Genomic DNA, 18,049 nt, shown 5'->3' with positions numbered 1-18,049 from the left:
GGCATCCCATATGGGTGCTGGTTCGAGTTTTGGCTACTCCTCTTCCAATCCAACTCCCTGCTGATGCATCTGGGAGAGCAGCACACCCATGTGGGAGACCCAGAAGAAGCTCCTAGCTCCTGGCTCCAGCCTGGCCCAGCATGGCCCAGCCTTGGCCATTGTGGCCATTTGGGGAATGAACCAGCAGATGGAAGACTCTCTCTCTCTCTCTCTCTTTTTCCTCCCTCCCTTCTTTCCTCCCTCTCTCCCTCTCTTTTTCCCCTCCTACTCTGCCTTTCAAATAAATAAATACTTTTTTTTTTTTAAAATAAATCTAGATTACAGCAATCTCAATGTTAACACCATGTTTGAAGACAGGCATGACATGAAAGTCTTGACTTACTGTTCATTCACTACAAAAATGCAATTGTCCTGCGATGGCTGTCCTGTCACTGGATGTTTGCAGGTCACTTTCCTTTCATTGTGACTGAAAGAAGAAAAGAAAAACAGAACACGTGGGTACTTCTGTTATCACAAGTGTTTTGAGTATTATGGTAGCAAAAATGCCTATTTATAAAGTTAGTGAGCAGAGGAGATGAAATTCCAATGACCAGGCTGCTGAAACTCCTAAATATGCCTTTTATACTGCCCATGGTGGCTATATACAGGGGTTTTCAAAAAGCCACACTGAGAGAACTACGAATGGATCTCACAACTTCTGCACCAAACTCAGCTTCTTTTCATTCCACTTTCCATTGGCTGTCTGAACTGCCCTGTGGATGTGTAATATGTTATGTTATAATTGTATGTTATAATTCAGCCAAGATGAGCTCCTCTTGGGATGATGTAAAACTATTCTTCCCAGTATTTTATCAACAAAAGTAAATCGACCAGCTCAAGCGCACTGTGCAAAATGTTTTACATTTTGCAGAGGGCCCACAAAAAAGTGGGAGCATCTATCCACCTCTTCTTTGTTATGGCCCACCTGGGGTCCATGTCAGAGACCTCGTGCCAAATCCACACGCTGAGGAAAAGACTCTAAGAGTACTGCTCTATGGGCGTCTGCACATGAAAACATTCCCCAAAACCATGGGAAGAGCAATAATTTATAACGCCTCTGTTTCACAAAGAATCTTTATATAAATAATGTAATGGGATTGATCTTTGTGACACCTGACGCTGTGTTGCAGGAAGATGGAATCTGCTGGAGAAACAAACACGGTAAGTGGATGAGATGTGGAAACAACACAAAGAAAAATCTATCTGTTGTGTTTCCTGGGAAAAGGAATGCTTTGAATTACAGCATGACTTACTTTGGAAAAAAGAACTTTGTCTATGAAATACAATTCTTCCTAGAGTTGAATGCTAAGATTGGGTTTCCTATTGTCTTTTTGGAATGAGAAGAAAAAAACTTCATCTATATTTAATCCAAAAATATTAGGGATCTGAATAATATGCACTATACATTGATACATTAAATAATAAATATCTTCACTTGTAAATCAATTTTTTTCATTAGATCACCAAGTATGAAGCTACCTCTAAGAGTTATCAATGGTGTGCCTGACCTTAGAAAATTTACTTTCATTATGAAGAAATGCTGCAAGATGTTATACTGAATATTACCATGTTGTTAATCTTCAAATATTATGACATTGCAGTATTTTGTCGGAAGTATATAACCACAAATCATAAATATTTTGGTAAACCACACAATTAAGTTATTTTTCAAATTCCTAACTTTCATTACTATATTTTTGTTGGTAACTCAGTACTCTGAAATCACATTCATTAAACAAAATTAAAACTATATAAAAGGTACAAGTACTCTAGCACTCCAGAATCATTAATGAAATTCAGTACATTGTTACTTCTCCAATTATTCTAAGAAACACAGGATTATTAAATTACTAGACAGATCCAACAGGTGTGAAGAATTGGTGAGTTTAGGGATGTGTGGTTTCTACTATGTAAGAAAGTATGGAAGTGGCCTTCTTACCTACATATTTAGAAAAACACAACAGTACAAACCCAAGTTCTCCCGTGGGATGTGGTAAGTGAGTGATGGAATAAACAACAAATTGATAACATAACAACTGTGGGAAGAACAGCCTTTGCAGGTAAGTGGGAAACACTCAAGTCCTCAAGCTTGATGGAGACCACAAATGTGTCATCACAATTTTCATACCAAGGGGTGCAGGCGGAGTGCCCTATGGCGAGGATTAGGTATCTTAAAATACAGTTAGACAGGGTGGCCTGTGTTACCACACAGCAACTGCACTCTGCAACAGTCTATGGTATAGTTCAAAATAGAAGAGTCTGGAGGTTCTCAACACACAGAAAATGATCAATGTTTAGAGAGACGGAAATGCAAATTATCCTGACTTGATCATTACACACCACACTGAAAACAGGTATCAAATTATTGTACTGTACCCCATAAATATATAAAAATATGTCAATTTTGTTAAACAAAAAAAAATTGCAAAAAGAAAACTAATACATTTATTGAATTATATCCTTATGCTGTGTCATTTTGACCGAGTGGAACAGACACGATTCTATTCCTAATATTCCGGAAACTCTAAATTACAACAATAACAGGATTCTTTGGGTCATAGGGTTTGGGGTACTGCTGTGACCTTCTGAACACTAAACAGATTTGAGTACCCATTAGATAAGGATGCAGGGCAGAGACACATTTCAATAATGAATGGTTAAAAGGAAGGTCAAACATTCTTTTCCTCAAAAGTGGGTACTGTTTCCACGAAATTGACATTTTTAGTGTTTAAGCGCTTTTAAGATCACAACGCCTTAAAGAAACACTAAGCCTTCAGATTTTTGTCTTAGTTAAAAGGTTAGTGACTAAAATTGATACAAAAGGTGAATATATTTGTGTCTTTGATTTCCCCAATACATGGTATGTTTTATATTATAGTCCACTGAAGGTGACCAGATGTTTTTTAAAATTCAAAACCAGAAGACTGGTGTTTACAGGTAAGCATGTGGAGACTTCCTGCATCTCCTCTAAAACAGCAAACTCTAAAAGGTAGTGGTGCATTGTCTGTAACCATTGCAGCCAAAGTGAATGAAACGTATGACAAACCAAAGCATCAACTCCAACCCTAACTGCTGGGATGTGACAGCTTAACTGCTACCTGATGCGACTGTCAACCCTCAGTGCTCTTGTGCAAATGTGTTTTTATATACACTTTTAAAATCAATTTTGAAATTCAAAACCATGGGGCTGGCGCTGTGGCACAGCAGGTAAAGCCACTGCCTGCAGTGCCGGCATCCCATATGGGCACTGGTTCAAGTCCTGGCTTCTCCACTTCCAATACAGCTCTCTGCTATGGCCTGGGAAAGCAGCAGAAGGTGGCCCAAATCCTTGGGCCCCTGCATCTGCGAGGGAGACCCGGAGAAAGCTCCTGGCTCCTGGCTTCGGATCAGCACAGCTCCAGCTGTTGTGGCCCACTGGGGAGAGGCCTGGGGAGAGAAGACCTCTCTCTCTCTGTAATTCTTTCAAATAAAAATAAAAAATAAATCTTAAAAAAAATTCAGAACCATTTCCTGTTATCACGTTGGTAGTTACAGTGCATTTTTACACCCATACTGCATTTTAAAGCAGTCCTCTGCTACACATGGGCCTTCCAGTCAACGATGGGCTGCGCACACACAGCTTCTAAATCAATCACTGAAACGAAAAATGAACACTCAGTGCCAATATGATGAAAGCAACATAAGTGAAAAAAAGAATCTTTCAAAAAGAAGTTCATAAAGCCATCTCTGTTAATAGACTCCTTTTAGTAGACACTGGACACTGTGCGGGTGGCTGGCCGACTTTGGTCCTGACCACTGTCCTTGGCACGGCAGACAAGACCACAGCATGAAGGGGCAGCGAAGACGATTCCCAGCCCTTCCTCAGTTCCACTGGTTTGCTGCCAGCGTTCTTTACAAATCATGTTTTCAGCTTACACTTGCCATCTTTCTCTGTAGCTCGCTAGTTCTATGTTCTGTTAGTGAAGGGTCTCAAAAAAGATCAAAAGTATGACTGGCTCTGCTGCAGTGTCTTTGGAAACGTGCTCCCACGTGATACTCTCATCAGGAAACGAGCTAAGGGTAACACTGATTCTTTGCTTATCCACAACTTCAAGAGAACCGGCAGTGAATGCAGAAAAGTGTACCCAGCACAATCCAGCCACAAAAGAATTCATGAAACACGTGTCTACACACACCTCCAATACCCACCGTAAGTGATGAAAAAACTTCCCATGCAACTTCAGAGACCGCCCCTTCCAGCATCTGCCAATTATTTACAAGTTCAAATCCTTCAACGCCTACTACCACAAGCAAGCTATGGGTCTCTTTCAAGGTCAAAACTTACATTTATTGTTTTATTTTAATATTTCCTAATGTAAATCTGTGCTGCCATTTTTTATTAAGTCCTGTGTTTATCGGTATGAGTCACAGATGAAGCCTCTGCGTGGTGTGCTCTTAAACCCACTGTCCACACAAGCCCTGTGTTTTTCATGTCTGGCAGTGAAGTGATTTAAATTTAGGAATATACATACTGTATTCCAAAAAACTGACTGTGCTACTAAATTACAGGCCAAGATACTACTATAGTGCTTCCAGGTGATCACCCATTTTTTTCCTTCCAGATTTCCCTTTGGGATACTGAAAATGTGGAGCTCTATACCAGGGGTGATTAACTTCTTCCCTCATTGCCTGGGAGACATCTGGCAATCTCTAGGGTCACTGCTGAATATCCTAACAGGGGAGATATGACTGGTGGTCCAGTGGGTTAGAGCTCGGGATGCTGTTAGACACTTTACCACATGCTGGACAGCCCTCCACATCCAACGTTCAATCAAAATGTCAACAGTGTAGAGGGTAGGAAACGCCGCACTAGACTAATTATAGCCCTTTTTTTGTTTGTTTGTTTTTTTTTTTTGTTTTTGACAGGCAGAGTGGACAGTGAGAGAGAGAGAGAGACAGAGAGAAAGGTCTTCTTTTGCCGTTGGTTCACCCTCCAATGGCCGCCACGCTGCGGCCGGCGCACTGCGCTGATCTGAAGGCAGGAGCCAGGTGTTTATCCTGGTCTCCCAGGGGGTGCAGGGCCCAAGCACTTGGGCCATCCTCCACTGCACTCATGGGCCATAGCAGAGCTGGCCTGGAAGAGGGGCAACCGGGACAGAATCTGGTGCCCCGACTGGGACTAGAACCCAGTGTGCCAGTGCTGCAGGTGGATGATTAGCCTATTGAGCCATGGCGCTGGCTTAATTATAGCCCTTTAACAGGCAACTCCACCAGGCAGGCAATATTATATTATTTCTTTGTGTTTCTATATTTGGGCATAACAGAGGCAGCGGGCCACCGTGGCGCTTGACAGCACAGGTTCTGGAATCAGACTGCAGAGGTTTGAATCGCAGCTCCACCACTTACTGGGTAATCTTTGGTAAGCTACTTTGTCGCTGTGTGCCTCAATTTCCTCAAGTTGCTAACAGTAACTAGGCCAATTTAATCCTTGTCCTCGGGGAACTTGGTTTCTAGTGGAGATGTTTATAAGGATTAAGACAGTGAACAGAAAATCATGGCCTGGAACATAATAAACCATTGGTGAACGTTGCTTATTATTACCGTAGACTGCAGGTCTTTGCACATGTGTCACTGCCATTGTATTAATATTCATCCAAATATTTAAATAGTTTAAATCAGCTCCTATCCAAGTAATTGTTTCTTTCCTTCCTTCCTTCCTTCCTTCCTTCCTTCTTTCTTTCTTTCGACAGGCAGAGTGGACAGTGAGAGAGAGAGAGAGACAGAGAGAAAGGTCTTCCTTTGCCATTGGTTCACCCTCCAATGGCCGCCGCGGCCGGCGCGCTGCTCTGATCCGATGGCAGGAGCCAGGTACTTCTCCTGGTCTCCCATGGGGTGCAGGACCCAAGCACTTGGGCCATCCTCCACTGCACTCCCGAGCCACAGCAGAGAGCTGGCCTGGAAGAGGGGCAACCGGAACAGAATCCGGCGCCCCGACTGGGACCTTATTTGCCAGCGCCGCGGCTCACTAGGCTTATCCTCCGCCTTGTGGTGCCGGCACACCGGGTTCTAGTCCCGGTCGGGGCACTGGAGAAGTACCTGGCTTCTGCCATCGGATCAGCGCAGCGCGCCGGCCGTGGCGGCCATTGGAGGGTGAACCAACGGCAAAGGAAGACCTTTCTCTCTGTCTCTCTCTCTCACTGTCCACTCTGCCTGTCAAAAACAAACAAACAAACAAACAAACAAAACCTCACATTATTCTTCAACTCAGGAAAGCTGTGATTGCTTTTCAGCCTCTAAGGTCAAAGGTTAGTGGAGAAAAGTCATTCTAGTACAGAAGTTCCAGAGGAAGATACATGTGTCTACACCAGCAAAAGCGGTGGGAGAGAAGGTTCCTAAACAGTGACAAACCTCACTTTTTTTTTTTTTAAATTCCAGAGTTTACAGCTAAAGGAAACAGGCCATGTACACAAGAACAGCCTAAGCATCAGGCTCTAACAGATTAATCAATCAAGGCCTTTTTAAGAAAAGATAGTAAGAAACTGATAAACATCAGCATGAATTGCTTGCTCTCTGTTGTTACGCCCGCTTCATAGTTTTTACTACAGACTGTGTCATTTGCTGTAGCCAGAAAGAGAGAATGAAAGATCTGCTGCTTTAAAACCTGATGGAACTACCTCATATAATGATGTGGTTTTAAAGAACACGCCTACCTGAGACAGGACAAAACTTCACTTGTCTCACGCCTTTTCAGTCCTGTACTCTGCAAATTAAGGAAGCTAGAATTGCTCTTTCTTTCTGTGTCAGTGGAGGAAAACACGTTTTGTGCAGTCTATACTGCCATGGTCTTCCCTCATCGGGAGGTTTACAAAAGAGGATGCCAATGACATTCCTAAGAAAACACCACAACCAACCCACACATAAACAAGATGTACAAAACACATATTTCAAATACAACCCCAGCGAAATTATAGGATTAGAAAAAGAGAAAGAGAGCAGGCAGGCATTTAGCCCCGTGCTTTAAGCTACTTGCATCCCACGTCAGGGTACCCAGGTTAAACTCCTGGCTCTGACTCATGACTCTCGCTTCCTGCTAATGCGGAGGTGGGACTCAATTAATTGCATTTCTGCCACCCACACCAAAGTACATCCCCAGCTCCTGGTTTGGGCTTGGCCCAGCTCAGCTGTTGTGGGCACTGGGGATGAACTAGCAGACCAGAGCTCTGTCTGTCTCTCAAATAAATAAATAAATAAGTAAATAAGGCTTGTTTGCTAATATGGTGTTTCAATTTAACAGTAAAATGACAAAAGCCAGTAGAAATGAAGTAACTTGTTTCATTCTTTTTTTTTAAAGATTTATTTTATTTATTTGAAAGAGTTACATAGAGAGGTAGAGCCAGAGAGAGACAGAGAGAGGTCTTCCATTTGCTGGTTTACTCCTCAAATGGCCTCAACGGCCAGAGCTAAGCTGATCTGAAGCCAGGAGCCAGAAGCTTCTTCCAGGTCTCCCACATGGGTACAAGGGCTCAAGCACTTGTACCAGTGAACTTGAACCAGTGAACATATAGGATGCCGGCACTGCTTGCTGGGGCTTTAACTCACTGTAGCACAGTGCTGGTCCCAACTTATTTCATTCTTAATGTAGTATTATCTGAAGCCATGCAAGAAAGAAGTTAAGGTACTCAATGCACTTTTACTATGTATGGATTGACAAATTCCTGTTATCCAACAATGAGGCCCAGACCATGCAAATCTTTGTTGAATGCAACAATCTTGTATCTGATATTTACATATAGATAGAACACACTAGTCATTAAAAAAAATTCTGTTTATTTGAGAATGTGAAAAAACATCCTCTGGTTTAGTCTCCAAGTGCCCACAATGACCAGGACTGCAACAGGACTCCCATGTGGGTGGCAGGAACTCAACTACCTGAGTCATTTCTGTTGTCTCCCACAGTCGACATTACCAGGAAACTGGAATCAGAAAGTGGAGCTGGGTATCCAAACCAGTCACTCTGATGCTAGGACAAACATCCATCCCAAGAAGTCTCTTTAAAACATTAGGATTAGCTCCATTTCTGAAGAAATGCATTTATCATTGAAAGTAACTGGTTAAAAATAAAAATGAATGCAATGCTACATATAATAAATTAGTGCATGATATATTCTTTGAACCAAATATGGAAAAGGTGTGACTCCTGTTTTTAAATTGAGAACGTTTATCACTTTAAGGCAGCATGATAGCTGAGGATTACGTAATGTAGCTCCACTGTCATCTTCACTGGGTTGGCTTGTCTCTTCTAGTGAGGCATGCTCACAGGACAAAGCTGGCTGCAGGTTCCTAACAATCACATGCAGACCACAAAGTCAAGAGCTGAAAGAAAGTTTCTCTTTGGATATCCCTCTTCAAGAAGTTTCTCAAAAACTCCCTGGCCATCTTTCTCTAGAATCTGATCGGCCATAGATATGAGGGCCCATGTCCTATTCAATCAGGGGCAAAAGAAATGATGATGGGTTTATGGCAGCCAAGATTCCCAAGTCTGCCTGCAGCCCACTGAGAGGAAGTGAACAAATGGAAAGTATTTTATAACAGCGAGGAAGAAGGAGAGGGGAAAGGTTAATAGCCTTTCTTAGCTAAAAAGCTAAGAAACATCCTTTTGTTAGACAAAGCAACTTTCACTATCATATTCAAAACTAGATTGCTCTTGACACTTCGAGAAGCAATGACTTAACGGCCCTTGTCTACACTGTTGAGGAAGTTTTTTTTTTTTTACCCATACTATCTGTTGAACTCTTTACTTAACATAGAGTTAATCATCTGTGTTTAAAGTTAATTGAAAATAGGCCGGTGCCGCGGCTCACTAGGCTAATCCTCTGCCTTGCGGCGCCGGCACACCGGGTTCTAGTCCCGGCTGGGGCGCCAGATTCTGTCCTGGTTGCCCCTCTTCCAGGCCAGCTCTCTGCTGTGGCCAGGGAGTGCAGTGGAGGATGGCCCAAGTGCTTGGGCCCTGCACCCCATGGGAGACCAGGAGAAGCACCTGGCTCCTGCCATCGGATCAATGCGGCGCACCATTGGAGGGTGAACCAATGGCAAAGGAAGACCTTTCTCTCTGTCTCTCTCTCTCACTGTCTACTCTGCCTGTCAAAAAAAAAAAAAAAAAAAAAAAAAAAAAAAAAAAAAGTTAATTGAAAATAGATCTTAGTAAAAAATAAGAAAGAGAAGAGGAAGTAGGGTGGGAGAGGGGCTGGGAGAGTGGGTACAGTGGGAAGAATCACCCTGTTCCTAAAGTTGTAATTATGAAATGTATGAAGTTTGTATTCCTTAAATAAAAGTTTCTGGGGGAGAAAAAGGTGGGGAAAAAACCCCCGAGATTTCTCCGTGCTACATGGTCAAAGAGGAAGATGATTTACTTACTTCTTTCCTTGGCCAGGTAAAGAGTGTGATTTAATCTGAACTTAAGAACTCTGGAGGTTTTACTTCCAATCTCAAAAAAGAAAAAAAAAAGGAATTGTTTTAATGTTTTGAGTATTACAATTCTTTCTAGGAAGAACATTTGCTTTTGTGGGCTTTTGTTTTTCACCTATTATTTCATGGGAAACTGTGGTGACTGCTTTAATACAAAATTAAGAAACACATATTGACATGGTATCTAACATATTGCTCAAAACAGCTAATCCCACTCTTCTGAGTGATATATTACAGTCAGACAAAGCACACTTAATTATGTAATGTTTCGTATGTATAACCAGTTAATACTCTTAAAAACACACAAAGCATAATATATATATTTTAGAAAACTCTGCCTCGTGGAAGAGATTCTGGTTGTCTCATTAAACTCAGATGCAAACCTGTTTATATGATTTGCTCTGAATCATGTGTTTCCCTTAAGGGAAAGAGAGAAGAAATTTAATTTAAGAAAAACAGGACAGCATATTGGGCTTGGCAGCTGCAGTTTGGTAATTATTCTGGCAATCCCGGTAATGAAGCCAGGATCCTGACTTGGACCTTGACAAGCACCCAAGCCATAAAAGCTGCCACATATCCACACGAGTCCTCGGACTGCAGCAGGGCAGAGGAGCAATGGACACTATGGAAGCGTTCCTATTTCCCTCCATAAGGCAGAAAACTAGGAAACAGCCCAGATGTCTGCTTAGAGCTCTGTTGTTTTCAGTATCCTACTACGCATAAGAGAGCGCTGTAGTTTGTACGTTCTCAATTCAGTCTGGGTTTCTTTACAGTACGAAACAATTACACTCGCCCATTTGTTTTAAAATTGAAGAGCTGGGCCAGCGTTTAGTCTAGTGGTTAAGATGCCTTCACCTCCTATCAGAGTACCTGGGCTTGATTCCCAGCACCACTGTCCTGCTAACGGAGATGCTGGGAGGCAGCACTGAAGGCTCAAGTTAACTGGGTTCCTGGCCCAGCCCCTCTGTTAGAGGAATTTGGGTAGTGAACCAGAGAATGGGAATCTCTCTTTCTCTGCCTCTCAGATAAATACATAAAATTAAAAAAAAAAATTTTCAACAGCTTTTATCAGAAGAAATCATACATTTTGAGACTCAATCAAATCTAATTACTTTAGAAAACATGGGACCGGTGCTGTTGCGTACTGGGAAAAGCCACCACCTGTGGTGCTGGCATCCCATATGGGCACTGGTTCACATCCCGGCTGCTCCACTTCCGATCAGCTCTCTGCTATGGCCTGGGAAAGCAGTGGAAGATGGCCCAGGTTCTTGGGCCCCTGCACCCACGTGGGAGAACCAGAAGAAGCTCCTGGCTCCTGCCTTCAGATGGGTGCAGCTCTGATCACTGCGGTCAACTGGGGAGTGAAGCAGTGGATGGAAGACCCCTCCCCCCACCGCCTCTCTTTCTCTCTCTGTTTAACTCTTCCAAATAAATCAATCTAAAAACAAAACAAAACAAAACAAAAAACCAAAAAAAAACCCCACATGTTTTAAACATTGTTATTAAATCAATTGATTCCATGCTAGTCCAAAAAATTTTTAAATTATTATTGAATGTCAAGTTCACTGATCTTTATATATTTTATTTTCATTTTAATAAAAGGAAGAAAACGTTATGTTGAAATCTTCCTGCCACAATGACTTTTTGCATCTGTTTTTAAACTGAAAATATGCTAGCACAGAAAATCATGCCTGCAATTAAATGAAATGTTTTAGGAACAAAAGTAAAATCCTAAAGAATCTTGCTTTTCTTGTGAAACTGAGTTCCTGAGTCTTGGTTATGTGAAGAAATAACCACTGAGTTAGCAATATAAAAGATTGCAATTTTTTTTTTGCAAAACATGAAAAGTATATATTTCCTTTCCCCACATTTAGTCCTAAATGCCATTTGCCTTAACTTAGAACTAACTGCTTCCAGACATCCTGCTCAAACCTCAGTGATTCATCTACCTAACATCTACCAAAACTCTTCTTAAAGTCTTAACCCTTTATTTTCTACTCTTTGTCCTCTCAGCATGCAGTAAATGGGGAAAAGGAAAGGGTACATCAGGTGTGAAAGTCTCATTTGGACCCTTTCCCTCAGCAATAAATACTGTTGTAATTGCCGTAACAGTGGCTACCACTTGAGTGCCACACCAAGGGCAGCTCAAACACTCGGCTGCTACACACTGTTCTTGAATCCTTACAGAGCCCCTGTGAGGTAGGCATTATGATCTGCACTAAACCCACAGCAGGCTGAGGCTCACACCTTAGAAAGTTGCCAGAAGCTGCAAGGTGAGCAAGAAGGGCTTCGGAACAACGGTGCCTCACGGGGCAGGTGTCCTGCAGAGACGAGTTGCCTCTTGGGATGCCTGTATTCCAAATCAGAGCCTGGGTCTGATCCAGCTTCCTGCTAATGCACACTACACACTCTGGGAGGCAGCAGGAGATGGCTCCAGTACTTGCATCGCTACCACCCACCTGAGAAAACTGGATTGCGTTTGAGGCCCTTGGTTTTGGCCTGGCCCAACCCCAGTTGTTGTGGGCATTTGGGGAGTGAAGCAGTGGATGGAAGATCTTCCTGTATTTCTGTTTTGCAGATACAATGTTATATATAACATAAATATACTGACTTATCTCACAGCTGTCCTTCCCTGATTCCACCTCATCACTGAGACTTTTTAGTTCTGCCATTTACTTTCTACCCAAGGGCTCCACTGCAGAACAAAACCATGCCTTCCTCCCTAGCATATGCTCTCTGCTGAATCTCTGTCCTACTCCCATCTCACTGCTCAATCACCCCAAGACCATTTCCATCTTAAGCACAGTAATAAAATCATCCCCAAGTCCAATCTGATTTTAAATCTAACCCCTCTTTTCATCTGTTTATCCTGAGACTTTACAATCATGTCCCATTCTTATGGGGCTGCTCAGACAAAAGCATCACCCCAAGAGACTCAGACGTGCTACCTGACATTTCCCCCACTACAGGTATCAGAGAGTTTTAGAACAGGGGTAGGGTACTGTACCATCATAGATTTAGCCCTGGCTTGGGATGCCCACATCCCATACTGGAGCACTGGTTCAAGACCTGGTTTTCCTGCTAATGTACCTGGAAAGCAATAGATAATGGCTCAAGTACCTGGGTTCATACCACACACATGGGAGACTCAGGTAGAATTCTGGGCTCCTGACTTCAGCCTGTCCCAGTCTGTGCTGCTGTGAGCATTTGAGGAGTGAACCAGCAGGTGAAAGATTGATCAATTGATTGATATCTCTCTCACTTCCCCCACCTCACCCCATGTCACCCTCTGTGTCACTCTGCCTTTAAAATATATAAATATCTTTTTTGTTGTTGTTTAAAGAATGTAAGTACATATCAACAATTGTAAATCATGTGTTGTACCTGACAGGAACTGTAAATCTTGCTTGACCCAACCAAAGAAAAGTGGTTTAAACCCCAGAAGGAAAATAGGAAAATGATGAAACACATCATACTGACAGACCAGGGACAAGAAAGAAAAAAGGGTAAAAAGCCCCAAACATGGGAGGCTCACATTCCATTTCATCTGTTTTTTTTGGTTATTTATAGATATTTTCTCAACCATCTTTTGAAAAGGCTCTCTTAAAGAAAATCTACATACACAGTAAAAATCTACAAAATAAATACTTTTTCATGGGTTTCAAACACTTAGCAAGTAAGGAAAGAATAATTCAATTAACACTATGCTAGGTGAAAACAAATAGTACCTGTCACATCTTTCCTGAGTGTTAGGGCATGATTACATTTTAGAACACTGGACAAATTGAAAGCAAAGATGTTAAATAATTTCACTTGTAAATCTCTGGCGAATTTGAACCCAAGAAGCTCTTAAGTGGAAAAAAGGTTAACTGGCACTGTCTAGTTAAAGCAGAAATATGATTCTTAGAATGTACACACTAGTTCACCAAAGAATCTTCCCTCAGCTATTCAAGAATTGAGTGATTTTTCTGACAGGAATAACATCTTGACTGCTGTTAATAAAGGGTCGTATGTCTCTTCTTTTTAAAAGTTTTATCTAATGGGGCTAGTGCTGTGGTTTAGCGAGTTAAGTCGCCACCTGAAGTGCTGGCATCCCATATGGGCAGTGGTTCAAGTCCCAGCTGCTCTACTTCCAATCCAGCTCTCTGCTCTGGCCTGGGAAAGCAGCAGCAGATGGCCCAAGTCCTTGGGCCCCTGCACCCACATGGGAGACCTGGAAGAAGCTCCTGGCTCCTGGCTTTGGATTGGCACAGCCCCAGCCGTTGGGGCCATCTGGGGAGTGAACCAGCGGATTCTGGAAGACCTCTCTCTCTGCCTCTGTTTCTCTCTCTGTAACTCTGACTTTCAAATAAACAAACAAACTTCTTTTAAAGAAGTTTAATCTTTTTTTTTTTTTCAGATTTATTTATTTATTTGAAAAGCAGAGCTACAGAGAGACAGAGGCAGAGCCAGAGAGAGAGAGGTCTTCCATCCACCGGTTCACTCCTCAGATGGCTGCAACGGCCAGAGCTATGCCAATCCGAAGCCATGAACCAGGAGCTTCTTCCGGATCTCCCACATGGCCATCTTCCCACTGCTTTCCCAGGCCATAGAGAGCTGGATTGGAATTGAGAAGCTGGGTCTCGAATGGGCGCCCATTTGGGATGCCAGCACTGCAACCAGCAGCTTTACTCGCGACACCACAGCCTGGGCCCCTATCTATTTTCTTAAGTTTTTAATTGACAAGCAAAAATTACATGTATTTCTGAAACCCCAAGACACTTTAACAGCATCTGAATCTTCTCTACTTTATCTAGCCCCTCCCCTCCTTCGCCCATCCTCATCCTTCACAGAGGCTCAACCTCTTTCTGTAAAACAGGGACCAAAACTAAAAGAGCCCTAAGCCAAACCAAACCAAACCACCACCACCACCACCAATTGCTACTTTCTGAAAGGATAAAAATATCTGATAGTACCAGGGTTCATAACTGGGACCCCTGATGGAGCCAACACCAAATCTTAGCTGAGCTGTACTTGAACAGCTAGCAGTTAGATTTCATGGAAATGGGTAAAATTGTGCGTCATCTTTAATGTGCTGTACAATAACTTCTATACAAATACAACTTCATGAGTGAGGAACACTGATAATGTGATCTAAGGTTAATGTTTACTGCTGAATGACCTACAGTTTAAAAAAAGCCACAAAACAGGAAAAAAAATGATCATGGGATATATTTTAGTGGTTTCAGAAAGTCTTACTTGAAAAACTGTAGAGTCACATGTATAAAAAATATTGTCACAAAAGCCTTTAGGGGCTTTAAAAATAAATAGTCTTTGTCATTTAAAAGCAGTTATGTGACATTTAAAAAATATATAAAACCTAGAATTTCATTAGACAACTCTCTTACTCACTAATGGATGCTAATTAGTAATATTTTATTCTAATATGCATTAAATAGACTTTAAGAACAAAGTAAACAACAAATTATAAGGAGCTAAACTTAAGAAGACTCTTGCAAAACCATGTAAGAAAGTTAACCTAATCTAAACTACATATAAATCACCCCAGAATTTGATGGAATACAATTATTTTACTGTAGATAAAACACATTCTTTCTAGTACAGTTTAACTGACAGGGTTAATATTTTTAAATTTTATTTATTTAGAGATTTATTTTTTATTTATTTGAAAGAGTTACAATGATGGGGGAGTTGAACAGTTGCAAAAGAAATTATGTGGACGATGGTGAAGTGGGGACAGAGCTTGCTGCTCTAGCCTAGGTAACAATACCTTAAAAAAAGTGGAAAGAATGCAGTCTCACGGTAGAGTTAGGGAGAAAACAGCAGGAGAAACTCTACATAAATCGGAGGGACACAGTAGACCTACAGGGAGGGCAAGGACACACACAACTCAGGACCCCAGCGGCTGAGAGCCTCTGCACCAGTGTGTCAAGTAAAGTGAGACCAGACTAGCAGTCCAAACCCCTGGGGAACAAAGCTGCAGGAAGAGCCTAGAAAGAATTCAGCTTGCAGCCCTGCGGGTGATAGTGTACCTGCCAAACTAGAGGAGCATGTTTTCTCTCTCCCCGATCACCCCCTCAACAGCATCCTGTAATAAGCTGACAGAGAGCAGGAGCCATTTTGGACATACATAATGGCTGTGCCAGCTCCTGTCTGTGCCCAGCAACCAGTCAAGTGGAGACTCCAGAGTCTGGTGGAGAGAACAGACAGGGCTGGGTGCTCGTGACTGTGGGAAGCTTGTGTGCTGGGACTGTGAAAACACTGAGGCTTTGTGGGAAGACTCAGGGTGTGGCTGGGACTCTGGGCAGTCACTGTGGGAGGCTCCATGTGATCAGAGCTCTCTGGTTATCTGGAGAGGGACAATGCTGGGGAATCTGAGTAAGCTCAGGACTGAGCAGATCCTTTGTATGGCAGAGTGGTCGAATAAATATACCCACTGGGCTAGTGCCCAGGCACTGGTCTCCTTTGAGGAGAGGAGCTCAGATGAATCTATGCCAACAGACAAGAACAAACCTCCTCTCTAATTTAAAAAAAAATAAAAAGAGATTTACCATGCCAAACTTGGGTGTGTCACCTCAGACATGCCCTTCACCCTGGAGCACAGAACAAAGCTCCTAGGCCACACCCACCACATGCCTCTAGGTATTCCCTGAAAGCAGACACTCCACTAACTACTCAGACATAGTCCAAAGATAAAAGCTGGCACAGGAGAAAAAGCAAAGAAACCAATGAGTATCTCCACAAATGCTGAATAATAAACACGCCAATTCAATAAACAAGAATAAGGAAGACAACATGATGCCCCCCCCAAAAATGTTTTAAGACTAGATTGTGAAGATGATGAGACTGAAGAAATAGAATTCAAAAAATTGATCACAGGATTACTTAGAAGTAATCAGAAGCAGGCCAGCGCCGCGGCTCACTAGGCTAATCCTCCACCTTGCGGCGCCGGCACACCGGGTTCTAGTCCCGGTCGGGGCGCTGGATTCTGTCCCAGTTGCCCCTCTTCCAGGCCAGCTCTCTGCTGTGGCCCAGGAGTGCAGTGGAGGATGGCCCAAGTGCTTGGGCCCTGCACCCCATGGGAGACCAGGAGAAGCACCTGGCTCCTGCCATCGGATCAGCCGGTGCGCCAGCTGCAGCGTGCCGGCCGTGGCGGCCATTGGAGGGTGGCAAAAGAAGACCTTTCTCTCTGTCTCTCTCTCTCTCACTGTCCACTCTGCCTGGCAAAAAAAAAAAAAAAAAAAAAAAAAAAAAAAAAAAAAAAAAAAAAAAAAAGAAGTAATCAGAAGCAAATGCACAAACTAATGAAATTCATCTATGACATGAAAGAAAATTTCTCCCATGAAATTGAGATCTTAAAGAGAAAGCCAGCTGGGAAAGCAGTAGAAGATGGCCCAAGTCCTTGGGCCCCTGTACCCACGTGGGAGACCCGGAAGAAGCTCCTGGCTCCTGGCTTTGGATCAGTGCAGTTCTGGCCATTGCGGCCAACTGGGGAGTGAACCAGCAGATAGAAGACCTCTCTCTCTCTGTGTAACTTTGACTTTCAAATAAATAAATAAATCTTAAAAAGAGAGAGAGAGAGAGAAAGCCTGAGTTAGAGAGAGGTAGAGTCAGACAGAGAGAGAGAGAGAGAGAGAGAGAGAGAGTCTTCCATCCACTGGTTCACTCCCCAAATGACTGCAATGGCCAGAGCTGAGCTGATCCGAAGTCAGGAGCCAGAAGCTTCCTCTGGGTCTCCCACAAAGTGCAAGGGCTCAAGGACTTGGGCCATTTTCTACTGCTTTCCCAGGTCACAGCAGATAGCTGGATTAGAAGAGGAGAAGCCATGATTTGAACAGGCGCTCATATGGGACACTGGCCCTACAAGCCATGGCTTTAACCTGCTCCATCACAGTGCCAGCCCCAAGGTTAATATTTTGTTCATTCAATATGAGCTAGACACTGGCAATACAATAAATAAACATTATAAACACAAATGGAATGAAAAGAGGGGAGACCTATTTAGGGGTTTATCTTGCTTAGAAATGAAAAGAGCAAAGAAGGGATCAGATGTGCCTAGGTTTTAGTACAAACAGAAGCAGGGGGCATAGAAATGTAGCTGAAAATCTAGGCTTTAAGAAACATATTTATTGTAAGAAGTATTATATTTGTTTTAAAACAGAGTACAAGGATACTTCAGAAAGTTAGTGGGAAGATTATTTTGGTGTAAAAAACGTTGAAATCTATGCACAGTTTTTTCCAGAAGATGCATTTTTCAGATTTTTTTGAAAACCTCTTATATTCATGGATTTCAACATTGTTTTTGTAGCAAAATAAACTTATTTTTAAGTTCCATTTTCCAGGAACTTTTTGACATACCCTCATTTATTCTACTCCTAATTTTTATTTTATTTTATTTTATTTTTTTATTTTTATTTTTTTGACAGGCAGAGTGGACAGTGAGAAAGAGAGAGAGAGACAGAGAAAGGTCTTCCTTTTGCTGTTGGTTCACCCTCCAATGGCCGCCGCAGCCGGCGCGCTGCGGTGGGTGCACCGTGCTGATCCAAAGCCAGGAGCCAGGTGCTTC

At 42.6% G+C, this 18,049-nt stretch overlaps 1 protein-coding gene across 48 annotated transcripts in view; it reads right to left on the bottom strand.

Annotated features, from left to right (window-relative positions):
• Positions 1–18,049, bottom strand: part of PLEKHA5 (pleckstrin homology domain containing A5) — a 265,114-nt gene that overhangs the window by 112,231 nt on the left and 134,834 nt on the right. For 47 of the 48 annotated variants that reach the window (XR_007921240.2, XR_007921242.2, XR_011378677.1 and 44 more), the window contains one exon: positions 383–466. Coding sequence is in view for 30 of the 48 variants with exons in the window: in XM_051850805.1 (XP_051706765.1) it covers positions 383–466 (84 nt within the window). In the remaining 18 variants the exon portion in view is untranslated. Of the gene's footprint in view, positions 1–382; positions 467–9,432; positions 9,503–18,049 lie in introns of all 48 variants that reach the window. The other variant, XR_007921243.2, reaches the window with a different exon arrangement.

The sequence above is a fragment of the Oryctolagus cuniculus genome, chromosome 9, assembly GCF_964237555.1.
Source record: "Oryctolagus cuniculus chromosome 9, mOryCun1.1, whole genome shotgun sequence".
Taxonomy (NCBI): Eukaryota; Metazoa; Chordata; class Mammalia; order Lagomorpha; family Leporidae; genus Oryctolagus; species Oryctolagus cuniculus.
The sequence above is the reverse complement of the archived record's forward strand: the minus strand, read 5'-3'. Positions and strand labels throughout refer to the sequence as shown.